This window comes from Neoarius graeffei, chromosome 26, assembly GCF_027579695.1.
Source record: "Neoarius graeffei isolate fNeoGra1 chromosome 26, fNeoGra1.pri, whole genome shotgun sequence".
Taxonomy (NCBI): domain Eukaryota; kingdom Metazoa; phylum Chordata; class Actinopteri; order Siluriformes; family Ariidae; genus Neoarius; species Neoarius graeffei.
Genome location: NC_083594.1, coordinates 53,603,092 through 53,623,988, shown reverse-complemented (window position 1 = coordinate 53,623,988; position 20,897 = coordinate 53,603,092). Strand labels below are relative to the sequence as shown.

General features: G+C 43.3%; 1 protein-coding gene across 1 annotated transcript in view; it reads left to right on the top strand.

Annotated features, from left to right (window-relative positions):
• The first annotated feature begins 581 nt into the window (after window positions 1-581).
• gnai2a (guanine nucleotide binding protein (G protein), alpha inhibiting activity polypeptide 2a) overlaps window positions 582-20,897 on the top strand; it is a 76,415-nt gene continuing 56,099 nt past the window's right edge. Inside the window, exon 1 of the mRNA XM_060909814.1 lies at window positions 582-1,297. Coding sequence (XP_060765797.1) covers window positions 1,180-1,297 — 118 coding nt within the window. The 5' untranslated portion in view covers window positions 582-1,179. The remainder of the gene's footprint in view (window positions 1,298-20,897) is intronic.

The following is a 20,897-nucleotide window of genomic DNA, read 5'->3' as shown; positions in this document are numbered from 1 at the left end:
TATCCTCCGTCCAAACCAAAAGATATCCATAGATCCAGATTACACTTGTTAAAAATGTTAATTTATGAATTATTCAAATTATTACAAACCGAATTAGTGAGGTATACACTTTTAAACACACACACACACACACACACACACATTTATTTATTCATCTCAGTTCATGAACCATTTTATCATGTGATCATGTTTTGGCGATAGAAAAACTTGTCAGGACTTGTTTAACTTTTTTATTTATTTATTTGCGCATTTAACAATAACAACAGGACGATGAAAACCTGTCAGATCACTTCATGCTATAATAATAATAATAATAATAATAATAATAATAATAGGTGAAAATAATTAAGCGGTAGAATAGAAATGCTATAAAAGTAAAGGAAAACAAGGTGTCATTCTTTCCAGTCAATAAAAGTCTTGAATCGTCTAAATTCCAGTTGTTTTTGCGTTTTAAAAATGGCGCCCGTGAAGAACACTACACTTCCCATGATGCCATGCGGAGTCGTGAGAAAGAAACGCTCCGAGCGGTGGGCGGGGCGTGTGGTAGTGGGCGGGGCCGCTGTGCACGGGTGTGGCGGTTTGAGAGAACGCTGTTTGAAACAAATCAGAGAGCGGCGCGCGCGGTGGCTAACTGACCAAGCTAACAGGCTTTTAACGGCTTTTTCCTTTTTCCCCTGAGGCGGAGTGGAGCAGCAGCAGCAGCAGGACACACGGAGCAGCTCTCAGGCGGGGTCGGTGGTTTTTTGTCAGTATTTGAGATTTTCGCTGGCGAAAGTTGTTTCTTTTGGTGAAAAATTCCGTCAGAACTTTTTTCCCCGTCCTCTCTCTCCCTCTCTCTCTCTCTCTCTCTCCCCGAGCTGTAATGCTGGAGTGTTTCCCGTCCTCGTCATGTCCGACCTCTCAGCTTGGTTCTTCTGTTTAGTTTGGGATCCTTAAACAAACAAACAAACAAACAAACAGAAAGAAAGAATAAACCTGGTGGTTTAGTTTTATTTCTCAGCGCGCGAGCCCACGCCTTGTGATTGAGGCGCTAGCTGGAAGCTAACCTCCGCTCTCACACAGGGAAGGCAAGCGGAGTGTCGGAGGCCAGAGGGAGTGAGGGAGTGTGAGCTTAGGGAGTGAGTGTGAGCTGGAGTGAGTGAGTGTGAGCTGAAGCTGAAGTGTCGGTGATCCACCCCGATGGGCTGCACGGTGAGTCAGGAGGATAAGGCGGCGCGAGAGCACTCCCGGGACATCGACCGGACCCTGCGCGAGGATGGAGAGAAAGCAGCCAAGGAGGTCAAACTGCTGCTCCTGGGTGAGTCCATCATCTCCACAACATTACCATCATCACCAACATCTCCACATCATCACAACATCTCCACATCATCACAACATTGCCACATCACAACATCACCGTCATCTCCACATCATCTCCACAACATCACCTCCACAACATCACCATCATCTCCACATCACCATCATCTCCACATCACCATCATCTCCACAACATCTCCACAACATCACCATCATCTCCACAACATCACCATCACCTCCACAACATCACCATCACCTCCACAACATCACCATCATCTCCACATCATTACCATCATCTCCACATCATTACCATCACCACATCATCTCCATGTCATTACCATCATCTCATCTCATTATCTCTAGCCACTTTATCCTGTTCTACAGGGTCGCAGGCGAGCTGGATCCTATCCCAGCTGACTACGGGCGAAAGGTGGGGTACACCCTGGACAAGTCGCCAGGTCATCACAGGGCTGACACATAGACACAGACAACCATTCACACACTCATTCACACCTACGCTCAATTTAGAGTCACCAGTTAACCTAACCTGCATGTCTTTGGACTGTGGGGGAAACCGGAGCACCCGGAGGAAACCCACGCGGACACGGGGAGAACATGCAAACTCCGCACAGAAAGGCCCTCGCCGGCCACGGGGCTCAAACCCGGACCTTCTCGCTGTGAGGCGACAGCGCTAACCACTACACCACCGTGCCGCCCGTCATCACCATCATCTCCACAACATCACCATCATCTCCACATCATTACCAACATCACCATCATCTCCACATCATTACCATCATCTGCACATCATTACCATCATCTCCACATCATTACCAACATCTCCACATCATCACCAACATCTCCACATCATTACCATCATCACCAACATCTCCACGTCATTACCAACATCTCCACGTCATTACCAACATCTCCACACACTCCTTTAACCTGGTTACTTGGTGACAGATCTTTCAGCAGTGCTTACAGTAAGTCGCGGCCGATCGGCCCCGGCCTCCATATCGGCCGCGACGATTTCAATGTCCAATTTTCAGAAAATCGGCAAGAATTTTAATATAAATAACTATCTATTTGGTGAAAAGGGCTGTCACAACGATTTTTGTTCAATTCCGTATGTAATTTTGAGTGATGACGTCATTTCCTCTGCCGGGCTAACCGGTGGTGCTTGAAAATAAAATGACCGGCAGTTCGAGGTGCGCATTGATTTTGGGTAGATTTTGCGGAATTTCACGGGGTTTATGTATGTGCGATTCATCCTAAGACTGATGCATTCCCCGAGAAGCATAAATCGAACAAAAGTTTAGAAATTCAGGAACAGTCGACCACCAAATAGCCGGTCATTTTTTCTAGGCACCGCTTGTACATAGCGGAAATGAAATCTCAGGTAACGAAAATGAAACTAAAATAAACATGTCTAAATTCGACAGTTCAAAGACAATCATGCTCGCTACATTCAAAAAGTTCACGTTTTCCGACAACTTGGATGTTGATTCTATCCTACCATTGACATTGTTCAGGGATGAGAGCTAGTCTTTTTTTCTGAAAGTTTATTTTTACAAAGTTCTTATACAGTCTTTTAGTTTGCCTTGATGTTGAGCCTATCCTGCCATTGACTTAGTTCAGGGATGAGAACTAGTTTTATTTTCAAAAATGTTTATTTTTACCATGTCTTTATATATTTTAGTTGATGTTTATTGTTGAGACATTCCAATAAATATTCGTTATAAATATAGTCATTATTGTCAGGTATACCTACCATCAAAGGCCTCAGTCTCAGCCAAATCACAGACAATACAGAATTCAATTTCTGAATATTGAGCAGAGATTACTTCAAGCATACTCTGGCTGGCATGTTCTTGGGGGACCAGAAATCCAGCAGAATATGTTGTGTTGTTGACCAAAGTATGCTTGTATATAATCTAAGCATGGCATTTGTAAGAATTGCATGTTGGCATGGTCATCTATTTCGCCAGGCCACAAATAGGCCACGATCCTCAAAACTCAGGGCCTTTTAATCAGCCACGAGGAGTCCTCGACCTTCAAAAGTGGAGGCCTTTTTTTTAGGCCGCGATAATTTTTCTTATTGTAAGCACTGCTTTCAGTGGTGTTTTGATGACTCGGGAGGTGTTTCCTGCAACTCAGGAGGTGGTTCTATGGATGTCTGGTGTGTTCTCTTAACCTGTATTTGCACTTTCAGTTAAGTGCTCCAGTTGATCTTCGTCAGAACGGGCATCAGAAGTGTGATCTCTCTACATGGTATGGTTGTTGGTACCAGATGGGCTGGTTTTGAATGTTCCAGGAATGGCTAATCTCCTGGGATTTTCACACCGAATGGTGTGTGAGAAACATCCTGTGAGCGGAGATTTGAGTGTGCAGGCTGAAACGCCTCGATGATGAGTGAGATCAGAGGAGAATAACCAGAGCTGAGGTGACAGGAAGTCTGTCGTAGCTCAAATCATTGCACTGTGCAACCGTGATGAACAGAAACATCTCAGAAACGCACTGTACATCAAACCTTATGGTGGATGAGCTGCACAAACAGGAGACCGTGTCAGGTGGACAGCGAGCGTTTTGATGATGAGCCGAGATTTATTTGTTAAACTTGGTCTGCGTGACGGACTCGCACCGCACAGAAAGGTTCAACTTTGATGTTTGTCGATGCTGTCGTCAAGCCGTAGATCGTGATGTGTCAGTGATGTCGCTGCATTGCATTCTGGGAATCCAAATGAAACATGAGCGAGAAGGGAAGCTCTTGTGTTTAGGAGGTGATATGAATGTTCAGGTTGGGAGGAATTTATTTATTTTTTGCCTCCTATCATCACAACGCACACGTATGACAATATAAATGCTTTGAGGGCGGAGTTGAATTTTGACCCTGGGACACTTTCCATGTCGATACGTCACATGAACACTTCTAAAGTGTCTCGTGGAACGTTTCCGTGTTTCCACTAGGGATGTTAACCGATGACCGTTTGACCGGTGGTTGACCGAATCAACGTCAACCGGTTAATTTTTTTTTGGTTGTCGGTGAAAAAAAAAAAATCAATCGTTTTGAAGCTGCCGATTTTGGAGCGGAGAACCTGGAATTCTGTGTTGTAAACGCTTGGGCCATGCCATGCGGTGTAAGGACGACAGCTGACAAATCAGAAACACCCATTCAGTCATGTCCCGCCCCAGTTGAACACAGCTGCCACTTGGTGAAAGAAAAAGAAGTGTAGACACAGGCTTTTTAGCTTACAAATTACTATTCTGTTTTTTTTTTTATTATTATTAGAAGGCACATGGAGTTTAGTCCTGTCTTGTCCAGTGCATTCTGAAAGTATGTTTCGGTCTGTAGCCAACAATGCATGTTATTGCAGATCACATCTCTCCACACAAACTAAAGGCGCAGATGCCGACTTTTTCACGGCTTTTTCATGGACTGTAACGGCATTTGCTTATGTAGTAATTTTAATACAGAATTTACTCTGATGAAAAAAATCGGATCTGCACGAGCTGTGAAAAAGGCGTGCCGTTTGCATCCCTGTTTAAACTCATAGTTTAACCGGCTAATGAGGCTCGGTGGTCGGTCAAGATTTTTTTTTTAGTTTTCGCCATCCCTAGTTTCCACAGTCCGATGCCTTCTTCGACTTGTGATCGTTACTGCTGTTTGTGACTCGTGTCCTTTTTGCACTCAAGTTTCCATCAGTCAAGAGTTTATAACCTCAGTGAAACTGACTTCATGTTAAAACTGTTAATGCAGTGTTTTCCCCAGAAAAAAAGTTAAAGCCCTAAATTCTGGCATGATACAGACAATTGAGTGCCAACAGCATGAAATAAATGCTCTCAGGTGCATTTTCAGGGTCTCTGAGAGGTTTTAGATCCCTGATGATTATAGGATAGATTTTACCAGTGTTTCAATGACTTCTGACCTAAATTATATTAATGTATACACATTTGAAATTTCACCTTGAAGTTCAACATGCAAGTTAAACTGTTTTATCGATTACTGAGCTCTATGATGGATTGAAAATCTACGGGGATCCCTTAATTATCTATGATCAAGTAGCGTTGTAACAAAAATGTGCATGAACAGTGGTTTGCGCCATCTTATGCAATCCAATGAAGAGAATCGATCATCATGACCTCCTGTTGATCACAAAGGGATCTGAACCTAAGACCTGCCACCTTAAAATAAGTTGCTGTATTACTATAACTGTAATGATTTAGAATGTTTCTGATGCAATTACCATAATGTGTATAACTAAGATACACTGAAAAGAAAAGTCAGGCAACTGCGTATTATAAAGTTTAAATTTTGGCACTTTATTAAATGGACTAGATTAAGATTAAAACATATTTAAAGGGAAAGAGAACTTAATTCATACATTTAAGTTTGCAGAAAGATTATGCACTTATAAACACATTCATGAAGAGAATTTGTTAAATGTAGCATAATTTTGAATAATAATGATAAGCATATTCGGCAGTGTGATGTCACTGTGAGCCTTTAACAAAAGAATAATCCGGAGCCTTCTTTTGTTAAATGGATCCCAGTGACATCACACTGCCAAAAATGCTTATGATGATTTCAAATAATAATGCTATATTTAACACATTTGGACAACTTCACTTGGAGAGTGTTTATAAGTACATCTTTCTGCAAACCCAAAGTAATTAAGATTTCGACTCCTTTAAAGCAGATTAATTCTCCTTGGCTTTTGCTTGGCCCAATGTTGGGCAACCCTCTCATAGTCCATCTCGCTGTCATCCATGCTGATGTGGATCAAATTGTCCAGCGAGTACTTTTTGAGCCAGTCGCTGTGATCAAAATTGATGACGTTTTCGTTGTCGTGACAGTTGTCTGGTTTTGTGCGCCATCACTCACGTGGGTTTGTTGATATTTAGTCAACCAATCTTTGATCAAAGCCATAATGATAATAGACCCGGTGAAACTTTTGTGATTAAAATCAGTCGGCTTTGTCCGTCTGGTGGGGGACAACATCGGCAGCCAATGAGATCGCTTATAATGAATCGGAAAATTCCGGGATGTCTGATGTTTTCTTTCGATATTTTTATTGGACGGTTTGAACACGTGATCTTGACACAGCCAACAGGTTAGTTTGTTTACATCATACCACGCGGACATATTACTTTGACAGAATCAACACAAACATTGGGGAAAAAAAGACCGCTTGTTTAACACAAATATCAATCAATATGTAAATGGATGTTATTTGCTCTCCTATGTATCTACCGTATTTTCATGGACTATAGAGCGCACCTGTATATAAGCCACATCCGCTCTATTTAAAAAAAAAAAAAAAAAAGATATACAAGCCGCACCAGGCTATAAGCCGCAGATATCTATGTTGATATTTACTGCATGTACAGAATGATTTTGTACTGTAAATGTACATGTATGTACCTGAACAGATTCTTTCCGAACAGTGCCTTTTAACACGGCAGCAACTTTGCTGATTAAAACGGAACAGAACCAAGAGAAAATAACCGGTATTTATTTACCTTCATTTCTCCTGTGTTTGAAACCACAAGTCACTTTAATCATCTTGGCTGGATTTGAAAATAATTACCAGTTAGTAATTTGTCGTGCGTGTTCTATCTGCTAAAGATCTGCTAATTCTTCTTTGCATTGATTTTTCGTCTATCTTATTTTTGATTCTACTTCCGGTTAGAGCGCCCCTAGCGGTGGAAGAAAAATCCACAGAATAGCCGCACCTTTGTATAAGCCGCATGGTTCAAAACCTAGGAAAAAAGTAGCGGCTTATAGTCCAGAAAATACGGTAGTTACTTGTGGGTAGGAAATTTAACGTATCAGTTTAAATCTAAGCGTATTGGATTTTAACTAAAGCGACTAAGCATATCGGCAGGCAGAGCGAGCGTATCGGGCCCGATATGCTAAAATGCTTTGGGGAAAACCATGTAATGTTATAGTCATGTTGTCTGTTGTTGCCCAAATGAGGATGGGTTCCCTTTTGAGTCTGGTTCCTCTTGAGGTTTCTTCCTCATGTCGTCTGAGGGAGTTTTTCCTTGCCACCGTCGCCACAGGCTTCATCATTGGGGATAGATTAGGGATAAAATTAGCTCATGTTTTAAGTCGTTCAAATTCTGTAAAGCTGCTTTGTGACAGTGTTTATTGTTAAAAGCGCGATACAAATAAACTTGACTTTTTGTTGCTCAGATTCAACAGGAACGTACTTCGCTTTACACCACCAACGCTTGTGCACATTTACCAACATGTACTAACACGTTGTGGAGTGTTGATCATGATGAGGAAACCCCGTGCTCTGTTTCCTGTTCTAGTCTTTTTTTTTTTTTGCCCCCAGGTTGTGCCACAGCAGCATGTTTCGCTCTCATGCACCTCTGAGCTGGATGTTCAGATCCCTGGAGCACTTTGTCCCACTCACACTGTTTGTACACACTGTTTGCATCATGTGCGTGTCGTTCTGGAGCGAGTGTGTTTCAGCAGGTGCTTGGCTGTCATCCCAGGTCATTTAGAAAGTGTAAATCTGGCAGGGTCACGCCGCATCTTCGTGTTTCAGCACACTGAGTCAGAGTTCCATTTCTAAAAAGGAGAACATGATTTCTTCAAGTATATGATGCTCTCCTGGGTTGACGTTTCTCCTCCGTTCTGCTTCACTGTGGAACTGTTGGAGGAGAAGCTAACGCTAAAAAGAAAAGGTTGTATCCTCTGCACTAAAACGTTCTGTAGCACAGCATCACATTTCATGAAGGATAAAAAGGTGGGTTTTTTTTTTTTTTTACATGTGGATTGATCGTTTTTTTTCTTTTCTTTTTTTTAAATTTAAATAAAGTTATACCATGTTCAAATGAACCCTTGAAGGATATTCTCTTCCCCTCTGAGTGAACTTCAGCTGTCTTTTCACTTAGAGTTGTGAAATCCAAAAATCACACGATGAGGATTATTTGCCGTTTTGGGACTTGTATTTAAAAATCAGGTGCTTGCCGCTGATGATTCTGGGGGGAAAAATAAAGGAATATTATTAGTGCAAGCTTCAGATCAAATTCTGCAGAAGTTAACAGAATCGTTAAATAGGCAAACGGAAACTTGGTTTTCTGTATTGTTTTGCAAAAGGAAACACTGCACGCATTAAGCAAGCAGAAGACGTTTCTCTCCTTTGCAGGACGCTCATGCATTTGTTTATTCCCGGTTCGCGGTGTGGTTTAACCTGAGCGTTCACCTCCGGGGCAGATCCTCGTCTCCATGGGGGTGGTTAATGAAGGTGTTGTGTAATAACGGAGCTCATAAGTGCTCATCAGCTGCAGCGTTTGACTCAGCGTCTGACTCTGAGGAGGATGTAGTGTAACACACACCCAGGCCAGCTAGCTCATCGTGTACACGAAATGACGTGAAGTGTTAATTATGGAGTCATTTGTTGTAATCGCTCTGCACTACTGGGAGATTTTATGACGCATGACAACTGCAGTGTCGCAATAACATCAACGGTTTACAAATCATGGGTTTCTCAAGCTGTGCCGAACAGAAACGTATTAAATGTACGGTTTCGCCTTGTGTTGTACTACTTAAATTCCTCATGAGAGTTTATCATAAATGTTCAAGGATTTTAGGTTTTACTCCAGCTTTTGATGTTTAAACAGTGTTTCATCAGCCCTCGATTGTTGAATTCGATATTAATGAACTGATCCATAAATCTTTAACAAGTGTTTACACAAGAAATGTAAATGTATCCAATAGTTTTGCTTCTGAGTTTGTGTGAATTTGCATATCGGCAGATTCGCGACTACAAACCTCAGCTGATCAGATTTGAATCTGACTGACGGATGTTGCAGCTCAGATTTGTAGGTCAGGTGGAATTCTTCAACCCAGGTTAGGATTTTTACCTCCGTTCATAATTTGCTACTTGTATTCGGGAGATTTAGGATATCTCGGGTTAGGATTTGGGAAGACTGTGTTTATACTACTTGATGACGTCATAAGACTGGACTTATTAATAAATTCAAAATATCACTCCTTTCAGCGTGGTAGTCGAGTGGTTAAGGTGTTGGTTTAAGAATCAGAAGGTTCCAAGTTTGAATCCTGGTTCAGTATGAAAAAAGATATTGTAGAAAATGCTAATTCGGTAGATTGAGACAGACAGGAGGAAATACTAGGTAGGTACAGACAAAGAGGAAGTGGGTAGAAGAAAGAGAGACAAAAGAAGTGATGGAAAATCCCTTTTAAGAATCTTAGATAATCCAAAATTTTACCAAGGTTGGAAATTAGGAAATAGGTTAAATTTGAACCCGGGTCAAAAAAAAAAATTGCCTAGGCTGATATTTTTTTGACACCAATATTATGGGTCTTGCGACAGTAACTGAGTAAATCGGTCACTTCGTACCTGTGAGGAGCCTCGAAGGGCCTGAAACAGTGGAAACCTGGCACTGAACTCATATTTGCAGGGAGGTTTCCTCCCTAAAGTCTGAAATCAGAGGGAGCCTGAAGACGGGACGTGTACACTGTGTGTACTGTGTAGGGAGGGAGTGTGCAAGATGCTGCTTTTAGACTTTTTAATTCTGGTGAAGACATTTTCTTTCGTTTTTCTCCAGCAGATTTGAACTGGAGGTGTGTGTGTGTTGAACTGGCATAATGGCTCTGTCCAGTGTTTTATGGGATATGGGTACAAATGCTTCTGGAAAAATCCAGCATGTTTCTGAAAGACGCTGCTCCCAGACGCTTCACGCTGAATATAATGTGAATATTGGTGCAGATTCAGTCAGTTGGAAGCTAAATCACTTCGAAAGACAGTGCTGCATCTCTCTCTCTCTCTCTCTCTGGAAAGTTGATTAAGCAGCTCATTAATGGAGATCTCCTCAGATTTGTGGACTTTGACCAGGGTTTATTGTGACACAGCCGGAGTGAATTCCAGCACTGCCTGTGTTTATTTTCTTTCTTCCTGCATTTTTCTAACCTCCTCCTCCTTCTATTTTCCCCTCTCTTTTTCTTGAGGGAAATGCCCTGACTAGAGCCTGAGAGTCAGTTTACTTTTTGTGCAAGCCTCGACGTCTCTCACACTCCTCCTTATCTCAGCACAGTCTGATATCTGTTCTGTGATCAGAAAGCATTATCTGGCTGGCTGTTCAGAACTGCCTTTTTTTTTTTTTAATTCTGAGTTTTTCTGAAGGAGGCTCCGTGGGTAAAGTGGTGCCTGATCACTGTGTGTTCCTCATTCTGGTTGGAACACAGAGCTCCGCCCACCTCAGAGACCGTTCACTAATCTCTCAGCAAGATCGACCAATCCGGTTCCTTCTGTAACAGCTGGCAGTGTGAAGACCAGGCGACTATAATGACGAGTTATTGTTTTATACTGTATGATACTATGACATTGTTGGGTTCTGCATTCTGATTGGTCAGAAGGTGTTGATTTAAGTTTCTAAAACAGCAACCGCAAATCACAGGTTTATATTAATGCACTTGTTCTGAGTGTAATGCGTTAGTTTCTATAGTAACGGCTCATTCACATCATTGCCTTCGGTGGTAACAAACTCCTCACACCGCCCTCATGCTGATTCATTTCCAATCATAATTTGTGTTTATTGTCTGCTTCGTGATGAGGTCTGTTTTTAAAAGCGCAATACAAATAAAAAAAAGTTTGACATCACATGTAGAAATAGGGCAATGAACACTTGCCTGAGGCAGCTGGATTCCTGAAGACGTTATTAGAGCATGTGCTTTGACTGAAGGCCACAGAGACCCCCCCCACCACCCCTCTGTCAGTTTGAAGTTTACATCAACACTAGTGTTGCACATCACTGGCAGGAATTATTATTATTAACAGTTATCAGCCTTTCCCAGAAGCTGTTTTTGTCAGCAATGGGACAGTCATCAGAATTCTTTGTGTGCGCGCATGCGTGTGGCTTGTTTTTAGTCTAAACTAACTTGTCTGATCATTCCTGTCTGGTGTCAAGGACTCGCACTTCCTCACGTCTGAACATATAGCTGTCGGACATGACTTAAGTTCCGCGCACACAGCACACACCATTTTCTGAGCACATGGGCATTATCTTGCTGTACATGTTCTCCGTGAGGTCTGGGTTTAGATTTTACACAAAGCAGAAAAATAACACAACAGTTTCGTTATCTGAAAGTCAATCTAAAACCAGTTCTGTCATCATCGCAGTGTGACTGTAAACACAGTCATGTAGGCACAGTTTTACTTCTCAGGGTGAAAAATGAACTTTTGTACAGCTCTTGTGCGGTAAACCGTTTTACTGAGCTTCAAAGGAGCAGAAATGTATGATATACATATCACTATGAACACGTGCAGTTCTGGATGATAAGATAGGACTTAAACTTCTGTCTCTTAAAGCTGTAATAGGTGATTTTTAAAAAGACTTACTGGTACAAATGGTGTGGAAAAATGTCAGTGATTAAAAAACTAAAGGCCTCTGCATGCTCTTGCGACAAGGCTTTCGCAGATAGCTTTTCGCAGACAGTTGTAATTTATCGTTGAGCGGGGAGTAATAGGCGTGCGCGATGTTATTCACCGCCACAACGCAAGGGGGCGCAAAGTCGCGAAATCGCGAGGAGTAGTTGGTGGGTGTGGTTAGTGGAGTGTTTATCCTCCGGTTACTTATAATGACTAGAACTGGAGTCGTATAGATGTACGTACTTCCTCACTTCCTCGATCAACCGCTCTTCGTGCTGCTCCATCTTCGCTCGTGTTTTTAAAAATGGCGGTCGTGAAAACAAGCCGAACCGGGAAAGTAGGGAAGCGGAAGTGCGTGTACAGCGGATGTAGAGTGGACCAATCAGAGCCCTCTTGTCTGCAACGCTGTCTGCGAGGCTTCTGCGGTGGTCACAATTTTTGGGAGGTGCGTGCAGAGCGTCTGCGAAGGTGGGGGGGCTACGCAGACACTGTCTGCGACACCATCTGCGAGGACTGGGTTGTCAGCATAAATTGGCCTTAAGCCTCACATTCAGATTTTGTTCAACCTCAGTTATTTAACTTTTAGAGAACTAATTGTGCCAAACTCTGAATTTCTGACAAAGAAACGTGTGGCTTGTAATCCTAAGTGCTTGCTGCTGTTTACATTTTTCACTCACTTTGTAGTGATGTTTTAACGTTGTGGAAAACTTTCATCTGCGAAAGTTTTTACTGATGTTTATAGCAGCTATAAACAGTCGTCCTCTCACCAACGTCTGTCTTTTATTCTCTCTTTTTATGTTCGTAATAATAAAAAAAAAATCCTAGCGCATCATGTTGGAGAGAAAACCGAGAAAAAGTTACAGCTTGACATCTGACTGTTACACAGCACTCACACTGGAGATTCCTAGAAATGTTTAACACAAGATGATTTACCGTATTTTCGTTATTCACAGAGTGATCCCTGTTTAAAAAAAAAAGAGGGGGCGGTTTGCTACAGAAACGCTAACATTTAAAACAAGCGTATTGTTGTCAGAGCTTCGACCCTCCTGTTCTGACCAGTCAGAATCCAGGATACGACAGTGCCGTGCTCATCTCGTCTAAAATCACGCAGTTTAACGTCATTTTGGAGTCGAGCTGGAACAAGGAAAGCACTTTTTGACCAGAACTGTTGTCCGGTCGACTCGATCACAATTCATGCGTTCAGACTCCAGGCAGGGATCAGATAACATGAAGGGAAGGTTTGAGGAATGTAAAACTTTCCGTATGAACCTCAGGGCGACTCGAGTGCCGGTAATTAATCGAGATGGCTGACGATTGCTGAAGTAAACCAGGTCTGAACCTGCTACTGAACAGGTTTTTCCAGGAATGTGTAGTGAAGTTATGCTGCATGTTGCAGCCTTCACTTCAGGCAAGGTCAAAACACACACACACCATGACCGGTTGTTTCTCAAGCTAATTTGTGAATGTGTTTGCAGTGTTGGACGTTTCTGATTGAATGTTGGTGATAAACACGTGGCATGTGTAACTGGGGCCCTGTCCATACGGCAACGGATTCATGTGAATCCGATACAATTGTTTATCGTTTCGGCCTGGCGTCCACACGGCACCGGCGTTTTGGGTGCCCCAAAACGCAATCTTTTGAGAACGGGTTCCAGAGTGGAAAGATCTGGCAACGTTGCCGTTGCAAAGTCGTCTGGATGAGTAGAACGGATTTGTTTACGATGACGTCACAACCACATGACTGTGAGTGCTTCACGCCGGGTAGAAGTGTAACGAACTCGATGCGAGTTGTCAACAAATCCTATAACTTGGTTCATGAAACGCGCTTACAAAATATTTTCACTGTGAATATTTATTGTGTAATGGTGCAAAGTGAGAGAGAGAGAGTGAGAGAATAGCCCTTAGGGCAGAGTCAATCCCGCCAGCAAAAATGGGGGAAAAAAAGGAGCGATCTCACCTCTTCAGATGTTGGTTCAAGTCCTACAATACATTCCTCAAAAAGGGCGTAGAAGAACAAATTAATCCATCAACGTGTAGCATTCAATTTATTCCGGACCATTAAAGACGCCGCCTTCCGCGTAGAATCATACGTCATCCTCGCCGCCATATTGGATGGGTCAAAGCGGAGAATAAAGATGCCTCATTCATGTGCTGCGTTTAACTGTACCAACAGGTTTACCGTCCAAACGAGATCACATGGGATTACCTTTCACAGGTGAGACTGGAAAAAGACTTTTCATTGTATTTGGTCATTATAATGTAATTTTACGAACAGATTTTTCTGACTTTGTGGCTAATATGAAGTCTCGCGCATAATAGTTTATGCGCATGCGTCCTTACTACTTCTATTGTTCTGGTGTCTCCGAAGGGACCGTCTTACAGCGCCCCTAGAGGTGTGGCATGTGTATTGCATCATTTTCAGCAAGTGTTGCGTTGCCATATGGACCTGATATTTTACTGATCGTTGCCCATGTGGACTCGATATCTTTTTAAATAACATCTCGTTGCCGTTGTCGTGTGGATGTAGCCTGAGACGAACTGTTAATGCTGCTTGCTCATGACGCGTTTGTGTAGTGTGAGCTGACGGCTGAGAGAGGAAATGAATCAGTTTGAGGCACGTTGCGAAACATCTCCTTTGTTCCTGCGTTGATATCTGACACGAGGTTTGACTCGTACATCTGTGGTCTAATCAAAATTGCTCTTAAAAATGAGTGACTTCCCCAGAACCAACATGAAACGCTGTGTCTCTCTCTAAGCAGTTATTTTGGGAAGATTTGTAGTACAAAGGTGAAGATTGGTTTCGATCGAAACGTGTGTGTGTGTGGGGTGCTGGTGTGAGATTGCTTTGACCTTGTTGTTGATTTGAGTGCTGCACAGATTTGAATCAGAGAGAGAGAGAGAGAGAGATGGGATAAATCCCACAGTACACTCTCATTCTCTCTGGCTCCGTCCACGCGAACACATCATGGTTTTCAGATGAAAACCATCTCCGTCCAAATGAATGTTTTTGCTCTGAAAAAATCAGAATAATCTCCATCCATATGGATATGTCTGAAAAGGCATGTCACATGACCATTCACGTACACCGGGCATACGCATGCCGATATAAACAGCTGATGCTGCTCATTTTCTTCCGGAAAAGGGTCATGCGATCGGAGTATGACCAATCGGGGAAGGATACCTCATGACGGGGAAGATCCAGATCGATGGGTGTGTCTGCGTCATTTCCAGACATCTTTGTTTTTGGTGTTCGGAAACCCCGGAGTCATGCGGCTGCCAAGGGTAAATGGAGCAAAAGTCATGTTTTACAACTAAAACATGATTTGGGTGTCATGCCTTTTTTTTTTTTTTTTTTTCCTTTCTCTCTCTGTCTCCGTCTTAAAGCACTGTGAGCGACACACACCTTCCCCCATCACTAAACATCCTGTCCTCCATCCAAAGCAGACTGAGACACACAGTCAGCATCCTGAGCCCTCGAACACCATTATTATATGCTAAAGAGGCTCGCCGTGTGTGTGTGTCAGTGTCACCCCTTTCACATACAAAACCCATTCATGTTTGAGGTAAAAACATGGAATAGATGTCATTCCCATTCGGTCTTCCCTAATGGATATGGTGTTTTCCCACCTGACTCTTTTTAACGGAATTCTCCAGAGCACAAATCGTGCAAGACCGGATCTGACGTACAAGTCGTGAGGTGGCGAGTCTGATGATGTGAAAAGCCCAAGCTGAGACATTCACTCGTGAGCAGCATGGCACAAGTGGAGCTGCATCACGTCTCGGAGTCTTTTCCCGTTTCTGAACATTAGTTTTGTTCAAACAGAGGTGATTTTATAACATTTTTGCTTCTGCAGTGGGACGTCCAGATCCACTGACTCGCTTAAATATCCAAACCTCAAACTCCACACCCTGCTTATAGACAGCGTTAACCACACACCTGTTTTCACTTTCACTTATTACTCGCCTTCTTTAAAACCCCAGCTTCTGTTAATTTGTATCGCGTTGGTTTTTATTTCCCGTGTGTGAGAGAGAGAGAGAGAGAGACACCACATTCACAAAACATTTACGATGGGATATTGTTAGAACTGTTTTGTTTTATCTGTTGTTGGTGTCATGACCGTCACAATGCGCAAATCTGATGGTTCTGATTCCCACTGAAGCTGGAACAGATGTCAGTAAATCTTACTTGGTTGAGGAAGGTAAACGTTTTGACTTTGCCATTTTGTTCCCATTTACTCAGGACACCATTACAGCATAATAGTGGAAAATATATGGTTTTCACCTAGTGGAAATGTGCGCGTGTGCATGCTGGACATGCATCACCCTGGTGAATTTAAATCGGCCTGGGTCTGGTTTCTCTCCCTCTCTCTTTGTCATGACTGATCACATGACTGTTGACATCACTGCACAGGTCAGAGGTCACTGAACTGGGAGCCCATCACCCTCAGAGTGACATGATGAGGTTAATATCCTTCTGCATTTCCTCCTCGAGGGCAGACGGGCTTTTCGGTGAACACGCACACGGTGCAGTGGCTGCAGGAAGCTCTGCAGAGGATCACTGTGTCAGCTGACGTGATGGTAAAAGCGTTACGTGACACTGCGAGCCCTACAGTTCACATGTATTTACAGCTTTGAGCAGAAGCTCATCAGAGATCAAGTGAGAACATCCTCCTTTTCTTTTACTTCTGTATGAACCCGGAGTTTGTGATTAACCTTGTTGAGAGTGACGCAAACTTCTGAGCCAGAACTCATGCGAGGTTTACGAGGGAAAATGTTGAATTCTACATCAACAAACTCATGTAAACATGATAGAATTTCCCAGAAGAAGCAGAAACGGGGTCATGTGGTGACATGTCAAGAAATCATACACATGCCCCAGGAGATTTCTGATCATTCCACCTGCATTTCTTCTTCCTTGTGTGTGTGTATATATATATATATATATATATATATATATATATATATATATATATATATATATATAATGTGTATATATGTATATGTGTATATATATAGATAGTGTGTGGGGGAGAGAGAGAGTACACATTACTGCATTACTCCTCCAGTCTTTGGGGTTATGGAATTTTCTAGATCGAGAAGCAAAAGGAGATAGAGTACTCGGTGTGAACACTCACCAAGTGAAGGTGTGTTTAGAGAAGCGATAAGGAGAAATTGCCTGTGTGTGGGTGGGGTGATTGCCAGGCCTTTGGGAGCATGTAGAGCCTAATCTAATTAACCCTTTTACACCAGACCTCACAGCTGGTCCCGTCCTAATTAGTTTAACTAGCCCCCCCCCCCACACACACACACACCCACCCACACACCAACAGGAGCATCTGGTCACCACTTGCTGCTGACCCTGCTCTGTAATTTAGTTTTTCTCCCATCTGTCTGTCTTGTCTCTTCACTCCTCTCTTGTCGTCTTATCTTGCCTCTTCTCTGTTCATTTCTCTTCTCTTCATCCCCCCCCCGCGCTTCCTGCTGTGGAGTTCATGATGTCATTTCCTGCACCCCGCCCCCTCACTTCCTCTTTCAGCTGAGACAGCCAGGAAAAGTTATCCTTTTGCGTCTTTCAGGAAGCAGCACACACCCTTTCCTGTGGGGTACTGCACGCTCTCTCTCTCACACACACTCCAAATCTTATCATTGTGCAGCTACTTCCTATTTTGCATATTCAGCATTTCCACAAGACCGCGCCAGTGTGTTTGCTGCAGCATGCAGCCTCTCTCTATCGCGTTATTGCCCATATAGCCATGTTACTATTACACCACAAATCACAGGGAGCTCACAGCCTTTTATTGTTTTACAGCCTGACACAAGGTGTGTGTTTTGTGGGACTTTAGCCCTTTGCAGGGACCAAATCTCACTGGAACAAGAGAAACCTTAGATATTGCATTATAACAAAACACCACAAGTAAAGTGTGTGCGTGCGCGCATTGCTCCAAAGAGGAAGCTGTCTGGAGTCGACACAGTTGTGTCACACTCGTTGTGATGAGTAAAACAAATGAAATCCTGAACCTTGAACATCTGCAGCATGTTAATTAAAGCCTGTCAATAATTCCCACTCGATTTCTCCAGAGACTCCCGAGATAATTAACACACCGGGAGACGCCGGTTTCACACGTCCTAGTGATTTTGTTAGACATAAGAACGAGCAGGGGAAAAACGCGCAGTAGTATCTTTAACTCTGCTGCTGAAGCTCATAACTCATCATTTCCCATCTGAAAACTAAGGGCAACTTGGAATTCCTGTTTGCAAGTGCGGGGCGGTCGGGACGGTGTCCTCAACTCCAGGGATGAGTGAGTGACGTCGAATCAAAATGGCTGCTCGCAGCACAAAGAGTTAACACCGCAGCGCTCCTCACCTTTAAACAAGTTGGTGTGTGGATACAATAAACACGAAACTGATGTCATTGAGTGAAGTTGAACACCGTGCGGGACAGCGGGAGGTTGTTCTGCCGTCAGGCATGAACGCACGAACGCCTCAGATGAGCACGAAAACAAACGCTCACTCCTGAAGGACACATCAGATATCAACAAGAGCTTTAACACCTTCAGAAAGCTGAGGGGTGTGTGTGTGTGTGAGAGAGAGAAGGGTGTGGAGATGTAGTGTTTCTGTGCATTCAGTGTACATCTCTCACACACAGCATTCATAAATGTCATGAAAAGAAGTGGGAGTGGCCAAGTGTGGCAGACCTTCATTTACTACTTGTATTTTCCTTTTATTTCATCACAGAAAAAGAGGAAGGAAGAGACAGTGTATGAGAGAGACAGACAGATCTGGACCAAAGCTGAGCACAGTACTGTAATGTGATTCATCAGCGCGTATACACACGCACGCAGAGGATTGATGGATTGACTGTCACATAAACAGTCAGATGGGTAGATCAAAAGACACACCGTTTAACAGACCTGAGCAGAGAGACAGAAAATTGGATTGGACAGAAGGTGAGACAGATGGAGAAATAAAATGGATGGAATAAACTGACAGAGGTGGATAAAAAGGTGGCTGGACAGACAGACAGGCAGACAGACAGTGAGCTACAGGGAGAGATGTATACAAAGAGAGATGGACAATGTGAGAGAGACACAGAGAGGGACGGACAGATAGACGAGTGTGAGACAGATGTGGACCAAATCTGAGCACAGTACTGTAATGAGTGTCAGTGATATGATTATTATTTGGATTTTACACACACGGATCTTCTGCACAGCTGTCTGTGTCATATCGCTTCCTGTTTACTGTATATTCTCACAACATGGGGCACAACTCACTGACATGGTGGTCCTGATGCAAGTGCAGTACGTAGGGCATGACTCGGTGACGTGGTGGTGCTCCCGGTGCAAGTGCACTCGCGACAGTTGAGTGAGTTTTTCATATTTGCATGAAAAACGCACATTAAGTGGGTCAGGTCTGTTTTGTCTCCGGTCTTGTTTGTGTGTCTACGCGTGCGCACACAGTGTATGCAGAGAAATTACAAGTCAGAGAGGTGTGTGTGTGTGTCCCTTCTGTGGGCTGTGGCTAAAACCAAGCTGAGAGGAGCAGCTCACCCGACTTCAATCTGAGCAAACAGAAACTTTCCCACACACACACAGTTACCCCAAACAGCCCACATGAAACACACTGAGCAAAACACTCACTCAGACCAATCACTTGTGGAAATTGTTTCAGCTGTGGTGTGTCCCCATGTACAGTGGACTTTGTACTGTTGACTTTGAGTTTGCCCGCTCTCCTGCGCGACTTTTATCAGGAGGCGAGTGATGGATCATTCACCTTTGAATTGTGTGTGTGAGAGAGAGAGAGAGAGAGTGAGTGAGTGAGCAAGCTAATCACAAGCACTTCTGTGTCAAAGAGCTCAGGCTGCTCTCTGCTGGCATGAGTGTGTGTGATGGTGTGTCCTGTGTGCACATCTTTCTCCTGAGAACGGAAGAAAGTGTTTGAGATGTGAGTGTGTGTCTTCAGTCTGAATGCCGTATTTAAATCTGCACCTGCGGATCAATGGGCTATTTCCTGTCTTTCCACACTGGCACGCTGTGTGTGTGTGTGTGTGTGTGTGTGTGTGTGTTTGCTTGCTGGCAGAACAATAAACAATAGAGAGAAGGATGTGGCGCTCAGACTGCTTTAAGTTTGATCAGTCCATATGGCTTTATTTACACACATCCTGCTGTGCGCGCACAAACACAGACATGGCTGGTATATCTTTACATGAGCTGCAGGCATCGTGGTCTGATGCACGTACGCACTGCTTTACTCAAGGTCTGTGTGATTTTGTGCAGCGTGTGAGAGAATAGGATGGTTTAGTTTGACTCCTTGGTTGTAATGTTGGTTGTTTATTCTGACCCTGTACGCGCGCACAGAGGACTGATGGATTTACTGAGACACGCACACACATTGTCTGTCAGGTAGATAAAGAGACTCAGGTAGACAGATAATGGGATGGACTGAAGGAGAGGCAGATGGAGAGATAAAATGGAGATGGATGTGTACACAAATGGATCAGTGCAGACAGGCAGGTGGATAGAAAGACGAGTGGATGAGGAGGTAAAAGGACAGACAGACGGGTGGATAAGGAGATTGATGGAGATGCAGCTGGACATGCAGCTGGACGTCCAGACCAACAGAAGAAAGTGTGGAGATGGAGGTGCAGCTCACAGATGCTCAGTGTGTTGGTTAACTTTATTACGGCGGTGTTGAATACTCAATTCTGATTGGTCAGTTACAGGATTCTACCGTCTCTTATTTCTCGAGAACAGACTGCTGCCTTGGCGCATGTCATTAGCAGAAGAAATAACATCATTTTTAAGTCAACGTTTTGTGTCATGGCTTATTTTTTTCCATCCGTAGCTGTGCGATGATGTACAGCGAGACGGTCATTCTCACGATGTAAACCTTCATGATGATTGAAGGCCTTCACTTCATGTTGTCCTACATCACCCTGTCGGGGTTCTTCATCATAATGACCAGCTCGCTGTACATTATCCCTTACATACAGCACACCTTCAAGAACCTCTGAGAAGATATAAAACTAGATTTTCATAAAACCTTTTTTTTTTTTTTTTTACACAAATATGTAAATATCTGTGAAATCAACGAACGTGAAGCAATTTCCTTCCATAAAGTATTACACGTTTGATCATCTTTGTTCTTTTTAAGACGACTTGTAGAGATGCAGGTAGCGATCGACCTCCTCACACA